This window comes from Pongo pygmaeus, chromosome 10 (assembly GCF_028885625.2).
Source record: "Pongo pygmaeus isolate AG05252 chromosome 10, NHGRI_mPonPyg2-v2.0_pri, whole genome shotgun sequence".
Lineage (NCBI taxonomy): Eukaryota > Metazoa > Chordata > Mammalia > Primates > Hominidae > Pongo > Pongo pygmaeus.
The window spans coordinates 105,031,309-105,058,279 of record NC_072383.2 but is presented as its reverse complement, the minus strand read 5'-3'; the positions used below and the strand labels follow the sequence as shown (position 1 = coordinate 105,058,279).

Sequence of the window (26,971 nt, the reverse complement as noted above, 5' to 3'; positions counted from 1 at the left end):
TCAAGTTGGTCAAAGTCCAAACTGTGCAAGTTGTGGGTAGGACAGAATGTTCTTCTGTCACTCTCCCCTCACTTTAATTCCCGAAGCCTCCATTATGCGGGTGGTGGGGTGTGGGGTCTGCTCACTTTGCCTCTCTCTAGCTGCCCTCATCCCACCCTCCTGATCCTCGTCCATTTCCTCAGGGGCCTGAGAAGACAGGTTAGGGAATCACATTAGTCTTGATAGGAATCAGGTGTTCATGGATGGTCCTCCCAGGTGACTTGCCTGCGGAGTCCAATGTGGGGATTTCAGGCAGGCTGACGGGAGAGAATTCTGGGAAAGGGTGCTGACACCAGCACACCGGAGGCCACACAAAGTCCAGTGGTGTCTCCTAGGTTTGTTTGCCTCTGTTAGACACTGAGTGGGCAATTAGGAACGCAAAGGCATCATATTAAACAGCCTCCTGCTGCTCCCTCCTCTAGTGCCTTTAACCCCTGCCGCCTTCATGCCCTTGAATCAGCTCTCACAGCCTGGCGGGATCCACTGGACTTGCAGACTTCATCTTCCTGGTCCTCTTCACATTCTGACTTGTGACCTCCCTCCTACTTAGAAACCCTCTTCCCTTGGCCTCTGGACTCTGCTGTTTTCTGGCTTTCCTTTGCTGCCCCAAATTGGACTTCTTGGAAGGTGCCTCTCTCCGTGCCCATCTCCCACATGCTGGAGTCCTCAGGGTTCATTTCTGACCCTCTTCCCTTCTCTGGAGCGGGTGTGTGTGACATTCATTCTGTGCCCACAATCACTGATGACTTCCCAATCTACCTTGGCAGCCCCTGCCTCTCATTTCCAGATGGGCCACTAACTCAGGGGTCCTGGACACACCCAACTCCATATGTGCCACACAGAACATATCATAGTGTGTCTGCCACTTGCTCCTTGCCTTGGGGGTTCACTACCCACTTGGCAGTCCAGGCTGTAATTTCAGAGTGCCCTTGATTCCTCTCTCACTGCCTGCAAAGTCCTGTCAGCTCTAATTCCTGATGCTCTCACCTCCAGCCCCACCCAGGACCATCTGCCCTTGGCAAATGTCCACTCATTCTTCAAAAGTCAGCTCTGGCAGCCACCTCCTCTGGAAAACTTGCCCTGCCTGCACCAGAGCCCCCACTATAGGACACTACGGGTGGCTTCCCCTCCTGTATGATAGAGAAATCTAGTCTGTTATTTTCTACAGCAGGCATTTAAATAGTTTCAAGTGAAAACCCCATAGAGTCAAAATCGTCCTTGAAGATAACTTAAACAGCTCATCATTGGGACAGTGGCTATTTGTTTGGTTGAACACCCAGTGGGACAGTACTTTCCATTTAGGGTCTATAGAGTACAAAAAGACTAAAAACTATCCATGATCTTTTTAACTCCAAAGATTCACACTACAGCAGAGATGCTCGTATCGTGAGAGGCATTAGGAGACAGAAGACTACATTCCACTCAACCTGGGCTCAACTATGTCAGGGGTGTGGATGAAGGATGGGACTGGTATTGTCTGCCTTAAATACTACCCTTCCTTTACCTTTTAAATGCTGAGCATGTAATTGAATTTGCCAAAGTTACATAGGTGAATGGCGGCCTCCTCTCTCTGGTAGCTTCTCTATCTTCTCTCCCAGTTCTGAGCACCCAGAGGGCAGGGACATCATCTAACTCACTTCTGTAGCCCCAGAACCTAGTAGAGCATCCGTTCCTAGAAGACACAGAGAACGCTGACTGAACAGATAAGTCATAAAACCTCTCCTTGGACCTCTCCAGAGATGTGGAACTCCATAGAAAATGGAACAACCCATTCTGTCATCTGAACAAATAAAGTAGACCTACTGGTTCAAGGTCTCTGTTAGCTTACCATGATTCTAACTGGAATTAATAACAGGAAGTAGAGTTCCCAAAGAAGAGCTGGTTGGCAGATAGTAATATTTCTTTGAAGCCTCTCTTGTGGTTGGACCCAACTCATTGATGGGCTCTGGATGAGTTTCAACAGCGAGTCGGCTTGCTCCTCTCTTCCCTAATCCAGGTCTAACAAGATGAGCCCCATTTAAAAAGATAGGGCAGTTATCCTTTAAGTGAGCACAGTGACTCTTCACAGAAGGACTGATTTTAATAGCCCAGTGCAAGACCCCCTTTAAGGTACAGAATGATTCTGGCACATCAGTTAAGCGTTACACAAAACAGACGTTGAGTATTCAAAATCAAAGGCGTTCTTCATTCATGTGAAAAGGGATCAGTAAGCCCCATGAAAACTGGGGTGTGTAAAAGTCTCCAGGGCCTCTGTCCACAGCAGGAAAAGCTCAGAGCAGATTGGACACAGGGGGAGGCAACCTCAGCCGCCCATAACTCAAGAGATAGAAGGCAGTGATCTTCCTGCACCGCCTCTGTTTCATGTGCGGGCTCCTGCTTCTGATCTTATGGCAGTTGCCTAATTGCCAATGACTGTTTCTGTGGACACGAGGGTCTGCTAAATGTGTAAGGCCTGCATTTTTCCAGGGGAGACTTTTTCCTTTGCACATAAGCCAAAGATTCCTTTATATACAAATTCCTTCTTATGCAGGTCATCAGATTCTTACGCAGGGAGCATTAATGCTGTGTTCAATGCACACAGCTGAATATGGACATTATATATAAAATCTGGTAATATGAGGCAGTGTGGATGCCGGATGGGAAGAACAACAATGTCATATGCATGTCTTCAATTTCTTTCACACATGAGACTGTACTCCCTAACTCAGTGCTAGGTAAATACTTTAAGCTGTTTTGTTTCTGAGAGTGGAGATGGCTTTACTTTCAGTCAACCACACCCTTTGACCCAGTCTCCATTGTAACCAAAAGTAAACATTTAGAAATTTTTGAACAAAAATTTAAATCTACTACTCCAACAAAGACGAAACCCTACCCTTAGCAGGAGAGGCTGCCCCACTTAGGTAACCAATCACATAGCTGGACTGAACTTAATCTAAAAAGGGGAAAAAATGCCATTATAGAGGGATGGAAATTAAGTTTCATAAGAAAGCCACTTCCAAGTAATCATGATAGCAGCTGGTACTTATTGAGCATGTGTTATGTGCTCAATTGATTGATTCAATTAACCTATGAGTAGGTACTATTATTATTATGGGAGACAGGGTCTTGCTCTGTTGCCCAGGCTAGAGTGCAGTGGCATAATCAGAGCTCACTGCAGCCTCAAAGTCCTGGACTCAAGTGATCCTCCCACCCTCAGCCTCTTGAGTAGCTGGTACAACAAGCATATACCACCATGCCTGGCTAATTAAAAAAACAAAAAATGTGTGGCCGGGCGCAGTGGCTCACGCCTGTAATCCCAGCACTTTGGGAGGCCGAGGCGGGCAGATCACGAGGTCAGGAGATGGAGACCATCCAGGCTAACACGGTGAAACCCTGTCTCTACTAAAAATACAAAAAATTAGCTGGGCGTGGTGGCAGGCGCCTGTAGTCCCAGCTACTCGGGAGGCTGAGGCAGGAGAATGGCATGAACCCAGGAGGCAGAGCTTGCAGTGAGCCGAGATCGTGCCACTGCACTCCAGCCTGGGTGACAGAGCAAGACTCTGTCTCAAAAAAAAAAAAAAATTTGTAGACGAAGGGTCTTGCTATGTTGCCCAGGCTGATCTTGAACTCCTGGGTCCAAGTGATCCTCTTACCTTGGCCTCCCAAAGTGCTGGGATTACAGGCATGAGCCACCATACTGGGCCAGTAGGCACGATTACCTCATTGTTGCAGACAGGAAACTGAGGCAAAATAATCTGCCCGAGATCATAGAAGTTAGTAGGTTGTGGAGGTAGGATTTGAAGGCAGCCAATTTGATCGCAGAGTTCTTGCTCTCGACCACAGCATGCTCCTGACTCGCAGCTGATGGGTTGTGGCTGTCAGAGCTTGGTGTTCGAGAGTCTGAGGTCAAATTCAGGTTTAGCACAATAGACTGGCATGAGCGATTAGGGAGCCACCAAAAATGGGAGCACATATATGTGTATTTGCCATCTCTGACTTTATTTAAATGAAAAAGTCCTATGATGTCTGTACTATCAGAACTGTGCCTGTCTCCTAATCTCTATAAATATTTACTCCTGGATTTTTGTGACATCTGACACTGAATAAGGTAATTAGAATAACTCTCCCTGCAGGCAGAGCAGGTAGTAAATCACAAACAGCCTACTGTTTCATTGTCTGGACCGATGTTTCCATATTTCAGGTCCTGACAGATTATAGACATCCTTGGGACATGCAAGACCCAGAGTAACGATGAAGGAAACCTTCCCATAACTCACAAAGAGAGTTGTCGATGCTGAGATTTCTGTGCTGGGGACCCAGCCCTATTGCTGTCATATTAAAATGCAAGCAGGACTTTAGCTCGTGTGGAAGAGGGCCCTCCCTAGGACTTTCAAGCCCATTTGCTCCCACAGGGCCATTAGAGGCAGAATTTTCAGTGTCTGGGTGAACTGGGAGCTGAACAGTCCCTGCCACATGGCAGGTGGGCAGATGCAAGACTGAGGGGTGATTGAGTAAATGATGAAAATCAGCATATGTCCTTGACAAAAACCAAAAATAGGCTAGATCTAGGACAAAATCAAGCTGGGGGCAAATGTGAATGACAACGGAGATTACGATTGATCTTATTTTTATGACTATAACATTACCAACAGATCTATAAAAGTACAGTGTACAACAGGAATGAAACTTATTTAACTTAATGACCAACAAATGATTGACAGCAGCTTGATCTGATGCCACGACAACTGCTACATGAAGAAAAAACAAGGGTTTGCATTCATGTTCACATTTGTTAATACAGTCCCTCAATTATCCAGAAGCAGATTGGCTATCAGTTTCCTGAGGACAAAGCTGCATAAGATTTGCTGAGACTGTTCTCAATTGCTCTGGAATTTAAAACACTTTCATACACATTGTCTAGTTCAGTGGTTCTAAACTGGGGGTGATTTTTCCCGGCAGGGAATGTTGGGCGATGTTTGGAGACATTTTTAATTGTCATGATTAGGGTACATTACTGGCATCTAGTGGGTGGCAGCCAGGCATGTTGCTGAACATCCCACAATGCACAGGACAGCCCCACAACAGAGAATTAGCCAGCCCCAAATGTGAGTAGTGCCAAGCTTGAGAAACTGGCCTAGTTTGAAGTTTACACATACAAAGAAAGAAAAGCGAATCTCTAAGTGTGTAGCATGGGGTAGGCCCTGTTCTAAGTGCCTCACTTGAATTAACTCATTTATTAATCACAGCAAACCTATGGGGTAAGTACTATTCTTACTCCTGTGTAAGCCTGCATAGGTCATTAGGTGGGGAGGTATTATATACCCACTGAACAGATGAGAAAGTTGAGAATCAGCTTATTAGTGGAAGCGCCTTGGGGCCTTCTTTGTTGATAATACCACTGCCAACTCATTTTTAGGACAGCAGCCCTAAAGCTGGTCATACTCTAAAGCAAGCTTGTCCAACTGGCAGCCCATGGGCCACATGTAGCCCAACACAAATTCGTAAACTTTCTCAAAACGTTATGAGATTTTTTTTTTTTTTTGAGATGGAGTCTTGCTCGGTCACCCAGGCTGGAGTGCAGTGGCCCAGTATCAGCTTACTGCAACCTCCACCTCCTGGGCTCAAGAGATTCTCCTGCCTCAGCCTCCTGAGTAGCTAGGATTACAGGTGCGTGCCACCATGCCCAGCTAAGTTTTGTATTTTTAGTAGAGACGGGGTTTCGCCATGTTGGTCAGGCTGGTCTTGAACTCCCGACCTTGTGATCTGCCCGCCTCGGCCTCCCAAAGTGCTGGGATTACAGGCGTGAGCCACTGTGCCCAGCTGTGATTTTTAAGCTCATCAGATATCCTTAGTTTATTTTATATGTGGCCCAAGACAATTCTTTCAATGTGGCTCAGGGAAGCCAAAGGTTGGACACCCCTGCAAAGAGAGTTGCAAAATCCCAGCACCAAACCACCCCTGCGGGTGCCAAGGAAGCTGTGCAGCACCCAGAGCGTCTCTGCTGACTTCAGGGCTTTGCTGTGGGAGAGGCGATGCTGTCCCATCCCTTCATGGACTTGGACAGCAGACTGACATGACAAGCTGAGATAGGAAGAGAAACTGTGGACTTCTGAGCACTCACTCAGGCCCCCTTTGAAGTGGGGTATCTTTATGGGAGTAGCAGGGAGTGGAAAGGAAGCTAGAAGGAGAACGCGGAAACCTCCAGACCCAGATTGCTGAGCCTCTCCAGTAGATTTTCTGAGCAGGTTTGGGGAGGTGCCTGAGAATGTGCATTTCTATCAAGTTTCCAGGTGATGCTGATGCTGCTGGTTCAGCGACCAAACTTTGAAAACTAGTGGCCTAGAGGCATCCCAGTTGAGTGTGGCTAACCACTCCCCCCACCCCAAAGATCTGTCATTACTTAGCCAGAAAAGACATTATTATTCCACTTTCTTCAAATACAGTGTTCCTAGGAGTCACTATTTGAAGTACAGCAAACTCATCAAACCACCATGCAAGCTATATTAAAAATGTGCCTGCAAACTTCATCCCAGCATCCAATACAAAAGATGTTGAATTCATCATGTTTTAATTGATTCACATCACACCTTGCCTCCATTAATGTGGATGACTGGGAGTTAGCCAGACTTAAAATTTATTATGCATGGAACGAGAGCTATTACCTGAACTTGAAAAATACTTTGAGCATGGTGTGAGATGTTAGACTTGTGAGTAAAAATGTGAGTGTCTGGTTGTGCTGAGATTTTCTGCCATGACATCTTGATCACGACTGATTTGCTGAAGCAAATCTCTTCACTGCTTCTGAAGCCTCTTTCTAAAACTCAAACTGGTAGCTTGGCATTGGTAATCTATATACTTCTAGATTGCTACTACTTTTTTCCCCCCCATTTAAAACTGCCTTTTTAAAGCTTGGCATTAATTTCCCACCAATCTTGGCCCTGTGGGCTGAAGTAGTAAAAATCAACTTTTGGTCAACAAATGAAATAAACTGTTTTCAAGACACATATGGAGTAAATATGGATGGTAAAGAGGTGCTACTTTTACAGTCACTTTTCTGACCATCCGTTTCACAATGGATTTATTTACAGGTCTCTCCGAAACTGGCTCCTCTATTACTCAGACGGCGGAGAACGGATGGGCCCAGCCACCAGCCCTAATGTGCTCACCCTCATGTGGTTCATTACTGCAAATAAAGGTGTTGGCTAAAATGCTCTGAAGCAGCTGAAAACTATCCCATTATGTAGCACCCAATCAAGGACTTCTGTGTTTTTTTTAATCCTTTACTTGACTCTCACCACATGGAAGCATTTTGAGAACGTTCTGTGGGTTTCATGAAACCATTCTGGGACTCCCGCGCTGACAACAGGCCTCACTTTGATGTCAGTGCTAAATGGTTGTTCCAGGGAAGTGTGCTCACTAACTCCACCACCTTCCTTCCGCTCATCATTGTTAAACAGGGCAGCTTTCACAAATCGCTTTGGCAAAATCCTGTGGGTTCTGCACTTGGTCCTAGTTTCCAAACTCTCTCTTCGAAAGGAAACTCAGGGTTTGCCTTTCCTAACCCTTGCCTGATGAAGTTGTACAGTTGTACACTGCCAGTCCTGGCAGTGCTGTTAATAAGGTGTACGATATGATTACTGGTTATCATCAATGAAGACAATAACAAACATTTGTGAACACCTGTTTTGTGCCAGGCACTGTGGTAAGCCCTTTAGATGTATTATCTCATTTAATCTTAAAAATAGCCCCAGGTGTTGGTACTATGATATTCCCTATTTTGAAGATGGGAAAACTAAAAGAACTAACACAATATGTTATATTTGCAGTGACATCTATTACGCGAAGAGACTGAAACGCAGGTTTAGAGCTTGTATTCTTAAACTGTTAAGTCACCTGGTAGATTAAAAAAAAACTTATTAAACAATGATGTACATTCAGAAAGGTAAAAAGTACTGAGTGAATATGGCTTAATGCATTTTCATAAAATGAACACACCCATGTAAATCAGCACTCAGGTCAAAAAAAAATTACCAGCATCCTAGAAGCCCCCACTCTTGCACCTCTTAGCCATTAGCCACCCACTCTGCATAGGGAAATCTTATGATTGTTCATATTATTATTAATTTTGCCTATTTTTGAGCTTTAAAGGAATTGATATAGTATGTTTCTTTTGGGCTTAACTTTTTTTTTTTTTGAGACGGAGTCTCACTCTGTCGCCCAGGCTGGAGTGCAGTGGCGCAATCTCAGCTCACTGCAACTTTCGCCTGCCAGGTTCAAACAATTCTCCTGCCTCAGCCTCCCGAGTAGCTGGGACTACAGGTGCCCACCACCATTCCTGACTAATATTTGTATTTTTAGTAGAGACAGGGTTTCACCATGTTGGTCAGGCTGTTCTTGAACTCCTGACATCAGGTGATCCACCCGCCTCCGGCCTCCCAAAGTGCTGGGATTACAGGCATGAGCCACCACACCCTATCTGGGCTTAACTTGTTTTGCCCTATATTATATTTGTGAGATTACCTATGATATTATATGTAGCAGCAGCTCATTTTTCATTGCTGTATAGTATTCCATTGCATCACTGTATTCGTCCATTCTCACACTGCTATAAAGATACTACTCAAGACTGGGTAATTTACAAAGGAAAGAGGTTTAATTGACTCACAGTTCTGCATGGCTGTGGAGGCCTCAGGAAACTTAAAATCATGGTAGAAGGGGAAGCAGATGAGTCTTACACGGAGCAGGCAAGAGAGATAGTGGGAGAGCAAAGAAAAAAAATTACCATTTATAAAACCATCAGATCTCGTGAGAATTCACTCATTATCACGAGAACAGCATTGGGGAAACCGCCCTCATAATCCAATCACTTCCTTCCCTCAACACGTGGGGGGTTACAGGTCCGTCCCTTGACACGTGGGGATTCCAATTCGAGATGAAATTTGGGTGGGGCATAACAGCCAAGCCGTATCAATGACCATCCCACAATTTATTCTGTTGTTAATAGGCAGGGATTATTTACAACCTGGGGCTACTATAAATAATGCTGCTAGAAACATTTTTGTACACACATACTGATAACACACTCATACGTATATTTCTGCTGGCCCACACCTAGGAATAGAATTGCTGGGTATGTTTAGCTTTAATAGATACTGCCAAGTTCTATCCGTGCTGTTATGAATTGGCAAATGTCTTCAGGGGTATAATGGACAGAACTGTGTGTCCCCAAATTCACATGTTGCAGCCCTAGCCCGCAGCATGATCCCATTTGGAGATAGAGCCTTTAAGAGAATAATTAAGGTTGAATGAAGACATATGAGTGGGACCCTGATCCAACAGGACTGGCATCCTAAGAAGTGACACCTGAGCTCACTCATGTGCTCCCTTATTGTGTACTAAGGAAAGGCCACGTGAGGCTGCAGTGAGAAGGTGGCCACCAGCAGCCAGGAAGAGAGGCCCACTAGACCTAACCCTGTGGACATCTTTTGTCTTGGACTTTTGAGCCTCTTGAAATGTGAGAAAATACATCTCTGTCGTTTAAATCCACCCAGTCGGTGATTTCACATTTTATCAGCTGGATCTGGCAAATCCAGAACAGTTGTGAAGAAGCTGAGCTCACTTCAATGTACTTCCTTTCTATATGGGATCTTGACCTCTCCGATCCTGGCATCTGGGCAATTTTGTGCCCACAGTCTTGTCTCCCCAGCCCTTTGATTCTGTCAAAGCTCATGTCAGGGTCACAGCCTCTTCAATAGCTTTGGTGTGGCTTTTTAGCCTCATCCTGTGCCACTTCCAGCCTCGCAAAAGACTGGAGGGAAAAAAGTGCTTTGAGGGTCTGTAAAAGGTTACTCTATCATTACTGGAAATGAAACTCTAATTATTTATAAACAACTCTTTAAATAAAGTTTAAATAAACTCTTTAAATAAAAAATAACTATTAAAGTTATTTGTAAGTTAATTGTTTTTAACTTACAAATAAATAAAACCGTAGTGGGATTAGCTTACCAAATCTGGCTGCTTTTTTTTCCCCCCTAGAGATGGGATCTTGCTGTGTTGCCCAGGATGGTCTCAAACTCCTAGGCTCAAATGACCTTCTTGCCTCAGCCTCCTGAGTAGCTGGAACCACAAGTGCCTGCTACCATGCCTGGTGTCTGGCTGCTTTTCATTAAAGTGTTTCTCAGAGTCAAATAGCTACTCAAAAGTGGCAGTTGCTAATTTTTGAGATATCAATCTGATAGAATTTTTTTCCTTTAAGGATGTCTCGAATTGAAAACCCATACTTTTCTAGATCTTGTAAACTTAGAATTTCCTAGACACTTAGAAAGTGTCGCTCAGAAAGATTAGACTGGCTTGGAATGGTTTCATGAGAAAGATGTTCATTTATAAGAGATACAACCATTCAAGGGCATCTGAATTTTTTAAAAAACTGTCACTTTTGGTGACGGAAAAATATATAATCACAGATAAAACCAGAACAAAGCCCTGTATGTGAGAATGCCTGGTCCCAAGGCCCTTGCTGTCCCCCTTGTTAGCAGTGAGGCTCTGGGGAGTCACTTAGCTACTCAGGGCATCAGTTTCTTCATGTATAAAGGGCATACTCACGCTTGTGAAGTGTTTCCAAATCTCCAGAGCACTGTTGGCCGCTTTGCCCTAGGCACTCCCTCAGCACTGCCGAGGTTAATCCTTAGCACTGACTGCAGGGCAGTGCTCCGTGACCAGCACACACGTCTTGGCCTCCTCCACTGGACTATGTCCTCGGTCAGGCAGAGGCCCTGTCCTGTTCTTTTATCCTTAGTCCAGTGCCTTGTACGTGGCAGGTACTGAATGATGAACAATGAAGTCCTCCTGCCAGCACCCAGCACACTGCCTTTAACTCTTCCAGCCTGACCCTGTGAGTGTTCACTGAAATGGCGTGTCCCACACTGCAGGGCAACTGCATCTTTGATGGATTTGGGAAGTGCATTTGCTACACGATGTGAGATAATCAGGATCACCCTAGAAAACTCCTTAAAAAGCCCACAAAGTACAGTATGATTGTACATTTAATCCAGTACAGCAATCCTTATGCACCATCAATTTTGAGAACTATAAGCTAGGTTAAAAAAAAGGAATTGGCATAGCAAAGATCTGAACATTCAAACTCCTTTTTGAAATACCTGTTGAAATACATACTGAGGCCAGGCGCAGTGGCTTACACTTGTGATCCCCACACTTTGGGAGGCCGAGGCGGGCGGATCACTTGAGCTCAGGAGTTCAAGACCAGCCTAGGCAACATGCGAAACTCCATCTCTACCAAAAATACAAAAATTAGCTGGGTGTGGTGGCATGTGCCTGTAGTCCCAACTCAGAAGGCTGAGGTAGGAGGATAGCCTGAGCCCGGGAGGCTGAGCCTGCGGTGAGCCGTGATCTTGCCACTGCACTCCAGCCTGGGTGACAGAGTGAGAAACCCTGTCTCAAAAGAAAAAAAAAGAAAAAAGAATACCTATTGAGTCCCTGCCATGAGGGCTGAGGAAGGCCTGCTCACCTGCAGTGTCTTTCATTCTGCTTTCACTGATACCTCTATGACTGTTACACCTATGTGTGTTAGAAATTTTTTATTGTGAAGAAAAAGAAGAAGTGAGGTTGAGTTCTCAAGTCAATGACTAGCCTGGGTCCCTGGAACATCCCTCTTTTGAAACCCAGTACACATTAGCTTGGGATCTTTAAGGGCTTTGAAAAAGTCCTGTGGAATGTTTAACTTGGTTACCCCCAGTTTCTCAACCTTAGTTTGACATAGGAGCTTGATTCTTGTTGGTATATAATACCTATTAATATTCTGTTGAACATCTTCAGTGTGACATGCTGGGAATGAAGCCTTAGGCCATTACTCAAAGTGTTTCTGACTCTGATTTTACAAACAATCCTTAACACAAATGTTTATCTGGCTTTGGGGCAGCAGTTGAGAACAAATTAGAAATGAGTAAGGAAGCCTGTCAGATTAAAAAGGAAATGGACAGCTAGCATCCTGGCAGGCATGGAAGGGACAGAGCATGACAAAGCAGCCACGGGGTTAGATTCAGATATTTAACGAATAGTATTGCATGGTACGATCATGGAGGTTCAAAATAATAGCAACTGAGTCCATAAGGGGAGACGACATTCTTGCTTGACAAGGTAGGAACAAATTCATTATATTTCACCAAGACTAAAATTACAAAGTTTGGGTGTGTAAAGGCAAGATTTAATTGTTGGGAAAATTTATCAGAGCCAGCCACCACAACAAAAGCCAGGCTGACCAAATCAAATGGATTCTTTACATCCTCCAAGTTTCAGAAGAATCTTGAATATGGTTAGCCAGAAGATACGGTAAATCTGACCCCAAACATTTTCTTGAAGGAGGAAGGTCTTCTAATGAGTGACTGTCAAGATATTAGCACATAAGTAATAGCTTATTTATCCTTTAGGTCACATCCGTGAATCAAGCTGCCTTGCAGTCCACATGGTCAGCATCTCTCCCATGGCTCGAGGCTCACTGATCAAGGTTGTTTAGCCAGTCTTATAGTATATAAAAAGCCTCTCCATTTTTTTGGTTGTTTTAGAGAGAGAATACGCAAAAGAATTCTTCACAGGAGGAGAAGTAGTCCTAAATCCCTTCTGCTTTCCATTGCATTGGAAGTATCACTTGTTCTCTTTAATAATCATTTTTTCCATCCTCATTCATTGTACTTGGACAGTTTTAACCTGGGGATAATGTTCATAGACTGTAGTTCCTGGAAGAGCAGCTTGCAGGCATACGGAATACGGAGGGAAGACACGTGGCAGGATGACTTGCAGTAATGGCACCTGAAACCCAAGTCAGCAAGCGTTAGACAGACAGCAACTCGGAAACAAAGGCCTCCACGTAGGAAGTGAGAATGGTCTCCATAAAGTTCTATTATCATTCTATCAAATTATCTTTCTATTCCTAAGTGTTCAGTTGCACTATCATATAAGTACATATGTGCCCAGAAAAAAAGAAACATCCAAGGAAGCAAAAGAAAAGAGGAAACAAACACCATTCCCTCCAGTGTTTAAAGCACGCAAGTTGAGTCAGTTGTTACCACACATCTAGCCCTTTCTCCTTAAAATGTAAAACATTTGCCTATATACTGTTTTGAAAGAGCTCCAGAAATCTGAATCATTGGGAAATTTACTCAGATTTAAATTTTTTCATTGTTTAAAGAGTTTTAAACCAATTCAATCAATCTACATGTATTTGATAAGCATCAACTATACTAGCAGTATATTATTCTAGGCAAGGCGCTCAACAATTATAACTTGGTTTCTGTCATTGAGATACGTAAAGTCTGATGGAAAAGACAAGACTTTTGAATAGGACAGTGGTATTCAATCAAATGGTAACTTGTCTAGTGCTCTTCAGGCTTGGTGATTTCTATGAGTGTTGGAAGGTACTGTACTTACAACATGTTGTCTCTTGTGCAAAACTAAGAAATGTATGTATGTGTGCACGTGCACATATGTTCCCACTTAACCCTAGCAACAACAGCCCATGTTCCTAACCATTTTGCCTCATATTCCAATTAGGACTTTATTTTCTGTTCTTTCCGGAAGAGCTGGTAAACTGAACTTAGTTCTTAATCAATGGCTGCAACTGTAGAAGGGTCCCTGGGGAGAAAGTGAATTATTCTTTCAGGTTTCAGACCAAAATAGGACCTTACCCTATACCTCAAGGGTCCGCGGCAGCTAGGACAGTAGGTATCCAGTACAAATCCTGACTCTTAACAGGTAGAAAACTAGGTCCTCACAGTTAACGAGGCGGAAAATGAGTCCAAGAAGAATAGCAACTGAGGCTTGGAAGATCTGGTGCTGACCAGGAATTGGAGGGGGATTCCTTAGTGAACAAAGGATTGGCCATTCTGGAGGGCAGTAAGACAGTGTGTGTAAAAACTGTAAATGTGCATATTCTTTGATTTTGTAATCCCAAAAGTGGCAAAGGTATGTGCACAAGAATGTTGACAGCCACACTATTTATAACAGCATAAGGTGAGACTATGCAAATGTCCACTGGGACATTTAGATAGAAGAAGACTGTGAAGCCATTAGACCTGCTGCTGTGGACTCACATTTATTGAAATGGAAGGTGTCCAGGACAAACTGTGAGGTGAAAAAAGCAGTTTGTTAATCAGCATGGTCCCAAGGGGGCCCTCAAACAGGTTTTGTAAGTGTATGGAGCCCCCAAAATCATACGTAAAATTTTAAGTTTTTTGTGTGTATATTTGTATTTTTCTGCCCTTATCAGAATCTTGAAAGAGTCACCAAAATGTTAATAGTGGTCATCTCTGGGTGGTGGGAATTAATGTGACTCGCTTTATATTTGTGGTAACTTTTGAATGTTTTACAATGAGCAGGGATCATTTTTGCAATCAGTAAAATAAAGCTTGTATTATTTTAGAAAAGAAAAGCAAGAAATGAGGCTGAGAATGTGCACGTGGTGGTGGTAACTACGCAGACAGAATTTCCTGAGGAGGAGAATGGGAGAAGACTAACCCTCACATATGCACAATTGATGTTATGATGAGGGGACGCATGGTGCTTAACCTGTATTTGATCCATTAACAGTACAAATACAAACTTGGTGAGTTACTTTTTCTTAAAAGATTATCTAAAGACCTATTTAATGCATTCGAGTTCAAAAATTATGTTTTTAATGTGCTTGGGTTGATGTAATTTATCTAGGAATCATGTTCATGCTTTCATTAAATTGGGGAAATGCATTTAACCGGGGTACCTTTCGCTTCTTCTGCTGACTAGTACATTACCCAATGACTCCGATCCAAGCTAATCTAGTTTAAATTTCCATATGTACTGATTCATATTCCAGAAAGCCCTTTAATCTTCTCTATTATTAAATACTTCTCCATCATTTAAAATGTTCCAATGTGCATGTGTGTGTATAAAACCTTACCTTACCTTGTATCTGAACAATTTGCAAAGGTAGAAACTTGATGTGAACAACAATAAAATGAACGGATTTTTTTAGGGCAAAGGTAGCAAAAAGGGGAGGCTGTGGCTTCACACGAGAAATGACTGTCCAGTGAAACATCCTCTATGAGCTAATTATCTTAATAGGGATTTTCCTTTTCCTGAAGTCTTCCTTTTGGACCTCTCTTTTGTGACTTATGCCCTTAGTGTCTTCTGTAGAACAACAGTCGTGCTGTAAACATCCCCATAGCAATGCCTCACTAATGTGCAAATCCCTGACAAAAGGCCAGTTTCAAGGTTCCGAACTGCTCTAATTACCTAGCCTCCATTGTGTGGCTCATTAAAGAGCGACTTCCTCCAACGACGCCCATGCTCCCTCCCACTCAACCCAGCACACATGATCAGGTAATGATGGGAAAAATGACAGCATCATTACGCTCCTCGGCCAGAAAGCATCACCCGAGGCGGCGGCTAGACTACTACAATGGATTAGGATTTTTTTCTGTTGGCAACAAGGGTATAAGTAGGCCACTCAAAATCAGACATACAGTATATATTGAGGTCTGTTTAATTACAGTAAAGACCCTCAAACTGTATAACCTGATTTAGTCCTCTTTCAAAGGATTTCAAATACAATACACGCTGAATACATACGCTTCAAAATCAGACACTGCCATCAGATGCTCTCTAAATGAGACAGAAATGAAGCAGGAAAGAAGATATACATTTAGCAGAATAATGCTGAAGGATCAATCACTGCTTACAGGTCTTCTTGCTTACATTACCTTCCCTGGGTAACCAGTGGCGGAGAGGGGAAGGTTTCCAAAGCACATAAGTGAATTGGGTTGACTGTTTTCTTTTTTCTCCAGGGGTGGGGAAAGGGAGGAAGAATGCAAGGGGGAGGAAGAGAAAAGGAAACTCTTTTTGAAGTTCTATGACCTCTATTTTTAATGACGTGATTCTTCTGTACCATCCTTTCGAAGTAAATTATTTAAAAATCCTTGTGTCAAATTTGAAGATTTAAGCACAGTGGAACTAGGATCCAGGCATCTTCCTATTACATGATTTCTTTTCTTTTTTTTTCTTTTTGGTTGCACAGTCCAGACTATAAAAAGCAAGCTCAATATGCATTTCAAAAGACAAATAGACATCTCAGGACTGAAGCAAACCCCCATCTCATTCATATAAGAAAGAGCTAGGCTTATCCTTGGAATCATGTCACCTCTGCAACCTTATGAAAGACGAACCGCAACCTTATGAAAGATGAACCGCAAATGGCCACCTCTTCTGTTAGTTTTTAAAGTGAAATGATCTCTTTACAGACAAGAGTCTTCTACACCAAAATCATGAAATAACTGGCTAAAAAGTTTTGACATTTATCTGGCAAGGGATACACTGCGTTTTAAGGAGCCCACTTGTTCAACTTGTGATTGGCTTTTTTCAACTTAGAAATTAGTAGCTCAGGATGGCAAGAAGTTGAGGCTCTGTCTGGAAGGAAACTACAATGGGGACTCAATGGGGAAAAGGTGGCCCACAAATTCCTCAAACCCCAGCAATGAATGCTATTTGGGCCTAACTATATCTTGGGGATGGCCCCTATCTAGAGAAAAGGTACTCTGGGGAGGGCAGGTGAGGGGCAATGAGGGGGTGAGGCTGGAAGCTCTGTAGCTTGTGTCTTAGATCTTGTTGGACCCTGCCTCTGATTGAAAAGTAAGTAAAGAACTCACTTTTGGCTGGGCATGGCAGCTCATGCCTATAAATCCCAGCACTTTGGGAGGGATCACTTGAGCCCAGGAGTTTGAGACAAGCCTGGGCAATATGGTGAAACCCTGTCTCTACAAAACATACAAAAGTTAGTCAGGCGTGGTGGTGTGAGCCTGAAGTCCCAGCTACTCAGGGGACTGAGGTGAGAGGATCGCTTGAGCCTGGGAGGTTGAGGCTGCAGTGAGCCGAGATCACACCACCGCACTGCAGCCTGGGTGACAGAGTGAGACTCTGTCTCGAAACAAACAAAAACCAAAAACAAAATAAAAAACCCCTTGCTTTTGGGGAACTATGGATTCTCTTGCCTACAGGAGTGTTTTAGGAATAACCCTAAGTGAGCTTTTTGTTCTCTGGTGACAGAGTGGAATCATTACAAATAGGAAAGGTGGTGCAACTGCACAAAAACAAAAAACATCCAGCATCATCTTTTAAGGTGACCTTTGTGTACCAAATGCTACACAGAAATTATAAACTTTACAAATGACATGATTTACTTATTGGCAATCCTACAAATGCAGGGTATCATTCAACCAGTATTTTTTTATGAAGCACCTACCAGGTCCCAGGCTGGAGAAATGAGGGTAAACATGACAGGATGCAATCAGAATGAACTAGAAGATAAGCTCCTTGGGAGCAGCCATCATCTGTCTTGTTCACTGCTGCATTTCTGGGGCCTAGAACAGTGTCTGACACTTAGCAGACACTTACTAAATGTTTGCTGAATAAATTCTGAGACAGACCCAGTTTCTGCCCTCACAGAATCTACAGTACAAGTGTGAAGCAGCTAGCCATGGCAGAGAGAGTACAGACAAGGGGGCAGGGTACCAGGTTGTCTTGGTCTTGGCTCTTGGCTCTGTCACCAATTTGCTATAAGACCTGGGGCAGCATCCCTGGCTCTTTGGGTCTGAAGTTACAAATGAAAGCATTCGATGTAATCTTCCCTAAAGAGTTTCTTTAACACACTGTGATTCTAACACCCGACAATGCATCTGCTAGGATTTTCACAGGCAAATAGTGTTATAAAAAGTACCTGAGAGAATATTTAAAAGGAGGTAAAGTTTGTACTCCTTGGGAGCTTAGCCTCTAGTTGTGTAGGAAGTAGATCATGATGTAGACAAATGAGACACGTACACAGAGTATCCCCAATGACAGGAATACATGCATGAGGGAGGGTATGTTAGTGATCACAGACAGAGGCTGGAGAATATGCGGATAGGATCCAGGGTCAATTCTTGAGCTGTGATTTAAGAGGCAAGGGGTGTGGTATGGGAGACATATGGTATCCACTTACCAGCCAGAATACCCCAGAAGTCCACACTGCCCACAGACATCAACCTCAAAGGCATCACTTGAAATCATTAGTCTCTCTAGCAAAAGCATACTGGCTCCATAACCGATTAAACAGTCACGTTCCATTTCCCCGAGACGCAAGCCCCCATCACGAGACCGTCCTTCAGTGGGTTGCCTTTGAAACAAGTTATTAGACAAATGTGTTATTATTCTGTTAAACAAACAAAGAGGTAGCATCACATGCTGGCAGAGAGCACGAGGCTTTGCAGCAGGGCTCACCTGGATCCAAATCAATAACTGGACAGGGAGCTTGAACACGCTGCTTAGCCTCATTTGTAAAAGTGCATAAGCACACCTATCCCAAAGAGCCTCAATTGAGAAAAGATGTAATATTGATGGTTGTTATGGTTAAATGAATATATAATTGCATAATATCATATGATGTAATAATATATTAACATATAATCACAGAAAACACCATTACTATTACCATCACTATCATTATTATTAGGACAGCAGAGTTTTCAAATCAGGAAACAATGTCTTTTAAGTATTTTCAAAGAGTCTCAGTATTCTATTATTTAAAAGCAGAAAAACTAAGCAGAATAGACTGTGGGGGAAACCTGGATCCTCCAGTAGTTGCGGCCAGAGCGGTTAGCCTATTGAATGGATTCCCTGTGGTTTATGTATATGTTGGGCTTGAGAATACTTTAAAAGGTTCAGAATCCAGGACCCAGAGACGTAGCTAAAATTAGGGGGATCTGAACAATTTAGGCAACCCCATGTAGGTATGGATCACACAAATTATTTGGGGGAAAAAAAAAAAGCAAGCTCCCTGGCAGGCTTCTTAAAGGTAATCTCTGAGCAGGGGTGACCATGCACCCCTTGTTTGCTGTATTCCATAGCATCTTTTAACCTTTGTTGTTGCTGCCAGTCTCCCAAAGAATTAAGAAGGTGAACACAGGGTATGCCAACACATACTGAAATTTTAAGATTTTTTAAATTGTTGTGGTTGAGTTTCAATGTGAAATCAAAGAAGTTGTAGATTACTTGTTGAAAGGAAATATACACATGAATAACTTACAAATAGGTCTAAATAAACACATTATAGTGGAAACTTCATAACTGAGCACATCTATACATTTTTATCTGCCGGTAGAAACACAAATGGGTAGTTGCTCCCTTCACTTGAGGTCAGTGAACAAGGTAAAGGTAGACAGACCACATGTGGACAGAATCCAATACTTGGATTTTAACCAACTAAGATAACTGACTACAGACAAACACACTTGAGGCAGTCTTCATATGGAAGAGACAAAAGTTACCAAAGTAATAACTTTTTCTACACAACAAAGCAAAATATAGGAAATAACTGCTTTGACATTTATGTTACTCTGAAATAGTTTTTGGATGTTGTAACTGAAATGGAAGTTTAGGAGGGGACAGCATTTATGGGAGAAACACATCTAACCCAATTACAGTACCATTGCTGAGGTGATTATTGTCTTGAGAATCAACTTCTCTTCCCCCTTTGCAGTTTTAAGCACACATATGTCTATCATTTCAACAGACATGTGCATGTGCTCAGTTTTAAATGCTCAAAGAATGGAGTCACCTACACCTCTCCCTTGGCTTAAAAAAAAAAAATAAAACCCCAAGCATGAGCTGCCTCATCCTTGCCCCCTCTCTACATTGTTACATCCAGGCAGTGCTCAGTGAAAGTGGGGAGGGAACTGGATGCTTGCTGATGCCACCTGTGGATGGGTGCTGTACACATTCTGTATTCACACTCTTGACATTCACTGGCACCTGTTAAGTAGGTACTATTGTCTCCACTTTAAATATGAGAAATGCTTAAGCTGAGCGTTTCATCAGACTGTGGTCATCAGTGATCTGTCCAAGTCTTGTGACGGAATGAAAAGGTGGAGATGAGATCACAACCTTGTCCGTCTGACTCCAAGGCCTGGGTTCCCTCCTATAGTTCAGGGTTCTTCAACCTCGGCACCGCTGACATACTGAGCTGGGTAACTCTTTGTTGTAGGGGGCTGTCCCTGCAGCATCCCTGGCCTCTCCCTACTAGGTGCCAGTAGCTATTTCCCCAGCACCAAGTTGGGACATCTGAAAATGTTTCCAGATGTTGTTAAATGTCCCCTGGGAGGCAAAATCATCCCTGGCTGAGAACCACTGCCCTCGACTATGCATCTACAACTGGAAAAAGTAGCACTAAGAACATGTGAAACTTAGTAGCTGTAATTCTCTTTCCCAAGAAATTTATCCATTCATTAACATTATGCTTGGGATTGAGGGTACACCTGTGAATGGGGCACATGTGGTCCCTAACCTCCTCTAGCTTACTCAAATAAGTCTGCAAGTGGAGGTACTTTATGCTTCAATAACATTAGTTTTAAAAAACTCCAATTGTGGTTTATGCTACCAAATAATGTCTGCATGTGTCTTCTGTGTATACATGGGGACATGCAAGTATATCAATGTGTGTGTGGGTATATACATACACATCTTCTTGTATGGACCTTTATAAATAGGATCATATTTGCAGACATTTACACAGTAAATAGTTGTGTTAGGAGTCCACTGGCAAGACCTATGGTGGGTTTGCTCTTGCGCTTGTGAAATATTTTTTAATTGGCTGCTACTTTTTCATTTTAATCATACATATATGATTTTCTTAATGCCAAACTTGCCAAATTTTGACATCTCAGGAAAACAGAAACTTTGTTGAGTCTGCTTTTTGCCATATCTGGAAAATACAAGGTGGACTTCACTGCATTATCAATTCTTTTTGTAAGTACTTTTCTCTTACCTGGTAAGGACGGCTCGTGGGCCCCGGGCCCGGGCATGCATTTTATCCAGTACCATGTGTTTCAGCTTCTGATAGTACACGGGGCCAAAATAGATGTATGCTTCTAAGGGCTCACTGAAAGAAAGATCAAGTGTTGTGGGTTAAGAAACTAAGTTTGGGCTAACAAGAGACAGTCTTTGGACCCATCACTGGCAGGTCCTTACTCATTTATGACTGACTGGATAAGAATGATTTTCAGTCTGTAGTGAATGAAAAGACTAGTTCTAAAAATATGAAAAGTACCATAGCTATATTTAAAGATAAATGGCTTCACAAAGAAATAGACATTTAAACAGGTTGGGAAACAGTGTGTATTGGATGATCTCTCCTTCAGGATGACCTCCCTGGTCAGGCCACCATCCTTTCTTGCTTGGGCTACCACAGATAATCTTCTAATTAATCTCCCTGCTTCCACTCTCATTCCTCAACAATTTATTCTTTGTATAAAAAGTCAGGGGGACGCCTTCTAAAATGTAAATCACAACAGGTCAATTCTTCTGTCCTGAATTCACCAATGGTTTCCCATCATACTTGGAACCTGTATTGCCAACATTCTATATTATGGCCACATGGTGAGACATACTCCAGTTCCTGCACACCTCACTGTTTCCTATTCCCGTGTCCTGCCAGTCACTCTATTCCAACAACACTGGCCTCTTCATTACTCCTCAAATGGAGCAAGCCTGTTCCTCTCTTGGGGCCTTTGACTTACCGTTTCCTTTGCCTGAAACACTCTCCCGCCAGGTACTCATATGGCTCTGTCAAACATTTCACCTGCTCAGACAGACTTTCCCTGAATACCACATCTAAAGAAGTCCTCCTCACACCTGGTATCGTCACTCCGGCCCTGTCTCAACCTGACCCTTTGGCGCACTTGCCCCTTTTGATACCGTGGTGTACATTTATTATCTCTCAGATTATTGCCTGTCTTCCCCACTAGAAGTAACTCTGCAAGGATAAGCACTTTGTCTCCTTTGTCACGGTGGCTCCAGCACCTGTGACCCTGCCTGGCACACAACTGGTACTCAATAAATGTCTATTACATAACTGCTTCAATGAATCTTTAGAAAGGCTGTAATAAGAGTTTAAGAAGAGGTTGACTATATATGTACTTTGACAGAAGAAACCTTTTCTCATTAATCTGGAGCAAGAACAACCAGAGCACTGATGTCTTAAAAAATTTTTTTTTAACTGCCTCAAACTTTCTTCTTCAAAGGGAAGGAAGCAACTACCATGTGCTACTTAATCCACACAACGATCCAGGGAGGAAGAACTGTCATCTCTATTTTGAAGATGAAGAAATGGACACAGAGAGCCCAAGAGGTCAGATAAGAGCTGGTGAGTGGTGCAGTGAGGGTTCAAATCCAGGGCTCTCCCTGCAACACTGGTCTGATTTGGAACAAGTAAACTCTGGGGTACAGCATGATGTAAAAGTAGAAAAAGTAAAGGAAACAACAGACACAGCAGAGAGGCAAAGGAAAAGCTTGGCCGCTGCTTGCTCGGTGTCCCTGATCACACGCTCAGCATCCTGAGCCAAGGCTTTTGTGGTCATCAGGCCATTCTGCTGACTTCAGCACAACCTGGTTCTTGGAAGACACAGAGTGGAGTGGAAGGCACAACGGAAAGGGTATTAAGAGACCCTGTCCTTGTCTTGGTTTTGTCACATAGTAAAGTAATTACATGACCTCTCTAGCTGAGTGTTCTTAGTTGTACAAGAAGGCGGTCAGAACAAGATTCTTTCCAGCTCTAACAGTGAACGATTCTATTCCTCAATGGTAGGGTTACTCATGGTAGAATTTATGACACTCGGTTACCCAATGCTATTCCATCATCCACAGAGTAAAGCCATATGCAATTTTTCCTCCTACCTATGTGCACGAATGAACAAAAAGTGAAAGCTAGTGGGTGATATATTTAAATGCCCTCGGGAATTTTCAACTAAACAGTGCTTCTCAGATTTTGTCACTGAAATAAATGGCAAAGAAAGGAAAACTCTGGCTGGGGGCATAGGGGAAGGCAGTGTGGACTGGGATATAGACTAACCATTGTCTACGGCAAGCAGGATATAACCCATCCAATTCTTTCAGTACAAATTATGTTCACAAAGGTCCACCAAACTGATCCTATGGTTTTGCACTTTCTGGTCAACATCTGGCCAAAAATGTGCCTTATTTCTGGGTGGAGAAGTGAAGAGAAGATTAATAAATTTAGCAATGACAACTATGTTTTCTGAAATGGTCACAATTATTTTATTGAACCATTTCTGAAATGGTCCATTAGTCTTTTCCTGTAATGTGATTTTCTATAACATCTCAGGTATGATACCCCTAAGAAATCCATATTATTATAGTTTTAATAGGCAATTTTTAAAAGCACTCCACATTTTTAATAGATAGAGGTTTTAACAATTTCAATCACATCTGGAGAGTCTATTTGCAGCACTAAAATCAAGCTCTGTTCTTACATGTGCTTCCATGCTGAGTTTCACTAGTGTTCAAGTGGTTTAAAACCTCAGGGCGTGGTGGCTCATGCCTGTAATCCCAGCACTCTGGGAGGCCGAGGTGGGTGGATCACTTGAGGTCAGGAGTTCAAGACCAGCCTGGCCAACTTGGCGAAACCCCGTCTCTACTCAAAATATAAAAACTAGCTGGGCATGGTGGTCTGCGCCTGTAGTCCCAACTACTCGGGAGGCTGAGGCAGGAGAATTGCTTGAACCCCCTGGGAAGCAGAGGTTGCAGTGAGCTGAGACAGTGCCATTGCACTCCAGCCTGGGCAACAAGAGCGAAGCTCTGTCTCAAAAAAAACAAAAAAACAAAAAAACAAAAAAACCCAAAAAAACAAAAAAAACTCCCAAAACCAAACAAAAAAACCCCAAAAAACAACACCCAGAAGAACACTATAAACACTAGGTCGTGGAGTTTTATCTGGCATTAAATACCCAAGTGTGTCTTAATTTAGGCAACTAATTTGATCTTTTAAAAATCACGATGATTCCAGCTTCAGAACCTTGTCATTCACGATCATTGCAGGGATCTGTTTCTCACAGGTTAACACAAGCTCCCAAGCCTGGTCGCCTGGCTCTTCTTCCCCTCCACCCTCACCTCGGGCTGCCAGCACTGCCTCTTCACTGCACCACAGCCAGGCTGGCCTCTTCCTGTTCCCTGAACTTACCAAGCTCTTTCCCTGGCAAAGTGTTAAACATAACTTTTCCTCTCCCTTAAACACTCTTCGAATGCCCTATCCGTCTCACCCTTTATCTCTCAGCTGAAATATCATAGCCAATTCCTCACAGGGGCCTTCTCACCCACTCTGTCTTCATTTTGGTGAGAGCTATATGTACTTGTATTTATTTGTCTGCATTCCTTTTTTCAATAAATGTTTACGGAGTGCCTGCTGTGTGTCAGGCCCTGTGCTATGCCCTGGAAATAGAACAGTAAACAAAACAGATCAGCCCTGCTTTCATGGAGGTTACATTCTAGTTGGGGAGACAGGCAATAGTATTACTATGCAGTATATTGGAAAATGGTCAGTGCTACAGGGAAAATAAAGCAGCAAATAGGCAGTATGGGGTTATAGTTTTAAATTAGATGGTCACAGTAGGCCCTACTGAGAAGTTACCTTGTGTCTATTATTTTTTAATGTCTAGCAACACACCTAAACGGTCAGCTCCATAGAACTGGGACCATGTCTACTGTATTTATTGGTATATACTCAGTGCCTAGCACATATTAGGTAGGTGCTTAGCACATCTTTCGTGAACGCATGCACAAATGTTAGGCCTCGGTCTGTCTGTCAAAGCATTTATTATTCTGATACTCATCACATAAATGCAGGGAAAGTTCAACAGTTAAAGGAAAACTTTGCATTATATGTAACTGATGTGTTCCTTAAAAGTAGGCATAGGGTAGAAATCATATTTTGGTAAATTAAATCTTTTCTACTTTATATTTTTTGAGACGAGATCTCACTGTATTGCCCAGGCTAGCCTCAAACTCCTGGGCGATCCACCCACCTTGGCCTACCAAAAATCTTTTTTACTTTCTAAATTAAAATCTTACCAGTACAAACAGCACTCCTCAATTGTTAGTTTTCTAAAGTTAGATTTTCTTGTATCCAGTTTCTTAAAAAAATAAAGGTTAAGGCATATCGCCTTAACGCTTACACCTTAAGGCAGAGGTGTCTGATCTTTTGGCTTCCCTGGGACATACTGGAAGAAGAAGAATTGTCTTGGGCCACACATAAAATATGCTAACACTAATGATAGCTGATGAGCTAAAAAAAAAAAAATCATGAAAAACTCTCATAATGTTTTTAAAAAAAGTTTACGAATTTGTGTCAGACCGCATTCGAAGCCGTCCTGGCCCACATGCCGCCCATGGGCTGTACAAACTTGCCTGAAGGTATACTTAATAGAGTATACCTTAAGGCCTTGTCTCCCCTATCCTAGTAAAACCATTCTTTTTCTTCTTTTTTTTTTTTTTTTTTATTTAGTTGGTGGGTGCAGCGCACCAGCATGGCACATGTATACATATGTAACTTACCTGCACATTGCGCACATGTACCATAAAACCTAAAGTATAATAATAATAATAATAATAATAATAAAAGAAAAAAAAAAAAAAGAAAACATTCTTTTTCTTTAAAATAGCTCAATCACATGCTTACCCTGTGATGCCAGATGTAACATAGTCTTTCCCCAAGTAGTTATAACCATGGCGAACGAGGTCCTCACACACATCCTTCACTTTACTGCCTCCAAACGCAGTGCCGTAGTGGAATCTGCCGTCCAGCACACCGGCCTTGCCAGCCAGCAGCTCAATGAGCTTCCCCACCTGCGGGATGTGAACAAATTAAGTGAGCACCTCCCTGTGGCACAAGCACTCCCTCTGCTTATTTATCTCCAGCTCATTTCCCCACGACCACTATTAATAACAGTGATAAATTAATAGAAGCAGTATTTAAGCTTGACATGTGTGATCTAATTTTACGCCTCTCAATAACCCTATGAGATAGGTCCTATATTTCTTCATTTTACAGATGAAGAAACTGAAGTATGGGAAGGATAAGCAACTTGTCCAAGGCCACACAGCTGGTAAGAGGTGGAGCTAGGATCACCAAAAATAATCACTGAAAGGGAGATCCATTTAGGTTCAAGACAAGGGGTTCTCTTTTGCTGAGGGGTAAATTCATCACTCAGAAGACTCCACTCTCAAAGGGAGGTATAGACGTGCTCCTCATTCTTTCTGTAGAGGGGAGTGGCCCAGAATCGTCAGGGGCTGGAAGCCTGTTTATCTGGCAAGGGGCAAAAGAGCTCTACCTGAAAAAACAGCTTCAGAGTCCTCGTCACCTCCACTCACTCTAACTAAACTAACTGCCTGCTTCTTCCTTAAAGGCAGTGCCTCTGAAAAACCTACAGGTCACTGACCGTCATTCGTGATGGGAAGCCGTGTGGGTTCATGATGATGTCCGGACAGATGCCAGAATCACAAAATGGCATGTCTTCCTGGGGGACGATCAAGCCACAAACACCTGGGGGAGAGAAGATTTCATGCCACATAAAGCAAGTCGGCAGAAAGGAAGAATACAGTACTTAATTGGGATCTCCCCACTGCTATCTCTATTTCCACTGCTCTAAAATCTTCCCCATGGCCTCTATCAAGAGCAACAAAGCGATTTTCAACAATCCTGCTGGACAAACAGTTCAAAAATGACTCTCCTTGCGAAAGGCACTGCAGCCTGTGGACTGTGCTGCTGGCATGGCACACAATGGTGCTGTCGGGCTGCCTGTCCACCCTCCTGTGCCACAGAGACTGAAGAGCAGCGGCTTCACTGGACCCCAGGCCTGTGGCCATACCTGAAGCTTTAAGTCAGCAGCAGTTTTGCTCCTCATTAGCTAGTTCGTGATCTGCTGGGTTCTGCACCCAAGTTATAGGAATCCAAGTTCTTTGACCCCCAAACACAGAAATGATTGGACAAGGAGTGTGCTTACAATGTGGTTTGAAAAACCAGTGACAAGAATTACCTGTGTGTGGCTGATGTGCTAACAGGTCTACCTATAGGCTGCAGTGCTCTGGCTGG

The 26,971-nt window shown here is 43.0% G+C and overlaps 1 protein-coding gene and 1 long non-coding RNA gene across 4 annotated transcripts in view; one reads left to right on the top strand and one right to left on the bottom strand.

Moving 5' to 3' along the window:
- The window catches only part of LOC129010601 (uncharacterized), a 269,081-nt gene extending 243,014 nt beyond the window's left edge, over window positions 1-26,067 (top strand). Inside the window, exons 2-4 of the long non-coding RNA XR_008493036.1 lie at window positions 14,450-14,632; window positions 22,110-22,216; window positions 25,931-26,067. This is a non-coding gene — a long non-coding RNA (uncharacterized LOC129010601). The remainder of the gene's footprint in view (window positions 1-14,449; window positions 14,633-22,109; window positions 22,217-25,930) is intronic.
- POLR3B (RNA polymerase III subunit B) overlaps window positions 12,160-26,971 on the bottom strand; it is a 145,494-nt gene continuing 130,682 nt past the window's right edge. For all 3 annotated transcript variants that reach the window (XM_054445060.2, XM_063646671.1, XM_063646673.1), the window contains exons 24-28: window positions 26,319-26,422; window positions 25,559-25,725; window positions 20,855-20,968; window positions 18,035-18,208; window positions 12,160-12,840 (exon numbers count right to left, since the gene is read on the bottom strand). In XM_054445060.2, the coding sequence (XP_054301035.1) occupies window positions 12,711-12,840; window positions 18,035-18,208; window positions 20,855-20,968; window positions 25,559-25,725; window positions 26,319-26,422 (689 nt within the window). In that variant the 3' untranslated portion in view covers window positions 12,160-12,710. The remainder of the gene's footprint in view (window positions 12,841-18,034; window positions 18,209-20,854; window positions 20,969-25,558; window positions 25,726-26,318; window positions 26,423-26,971) is intronic.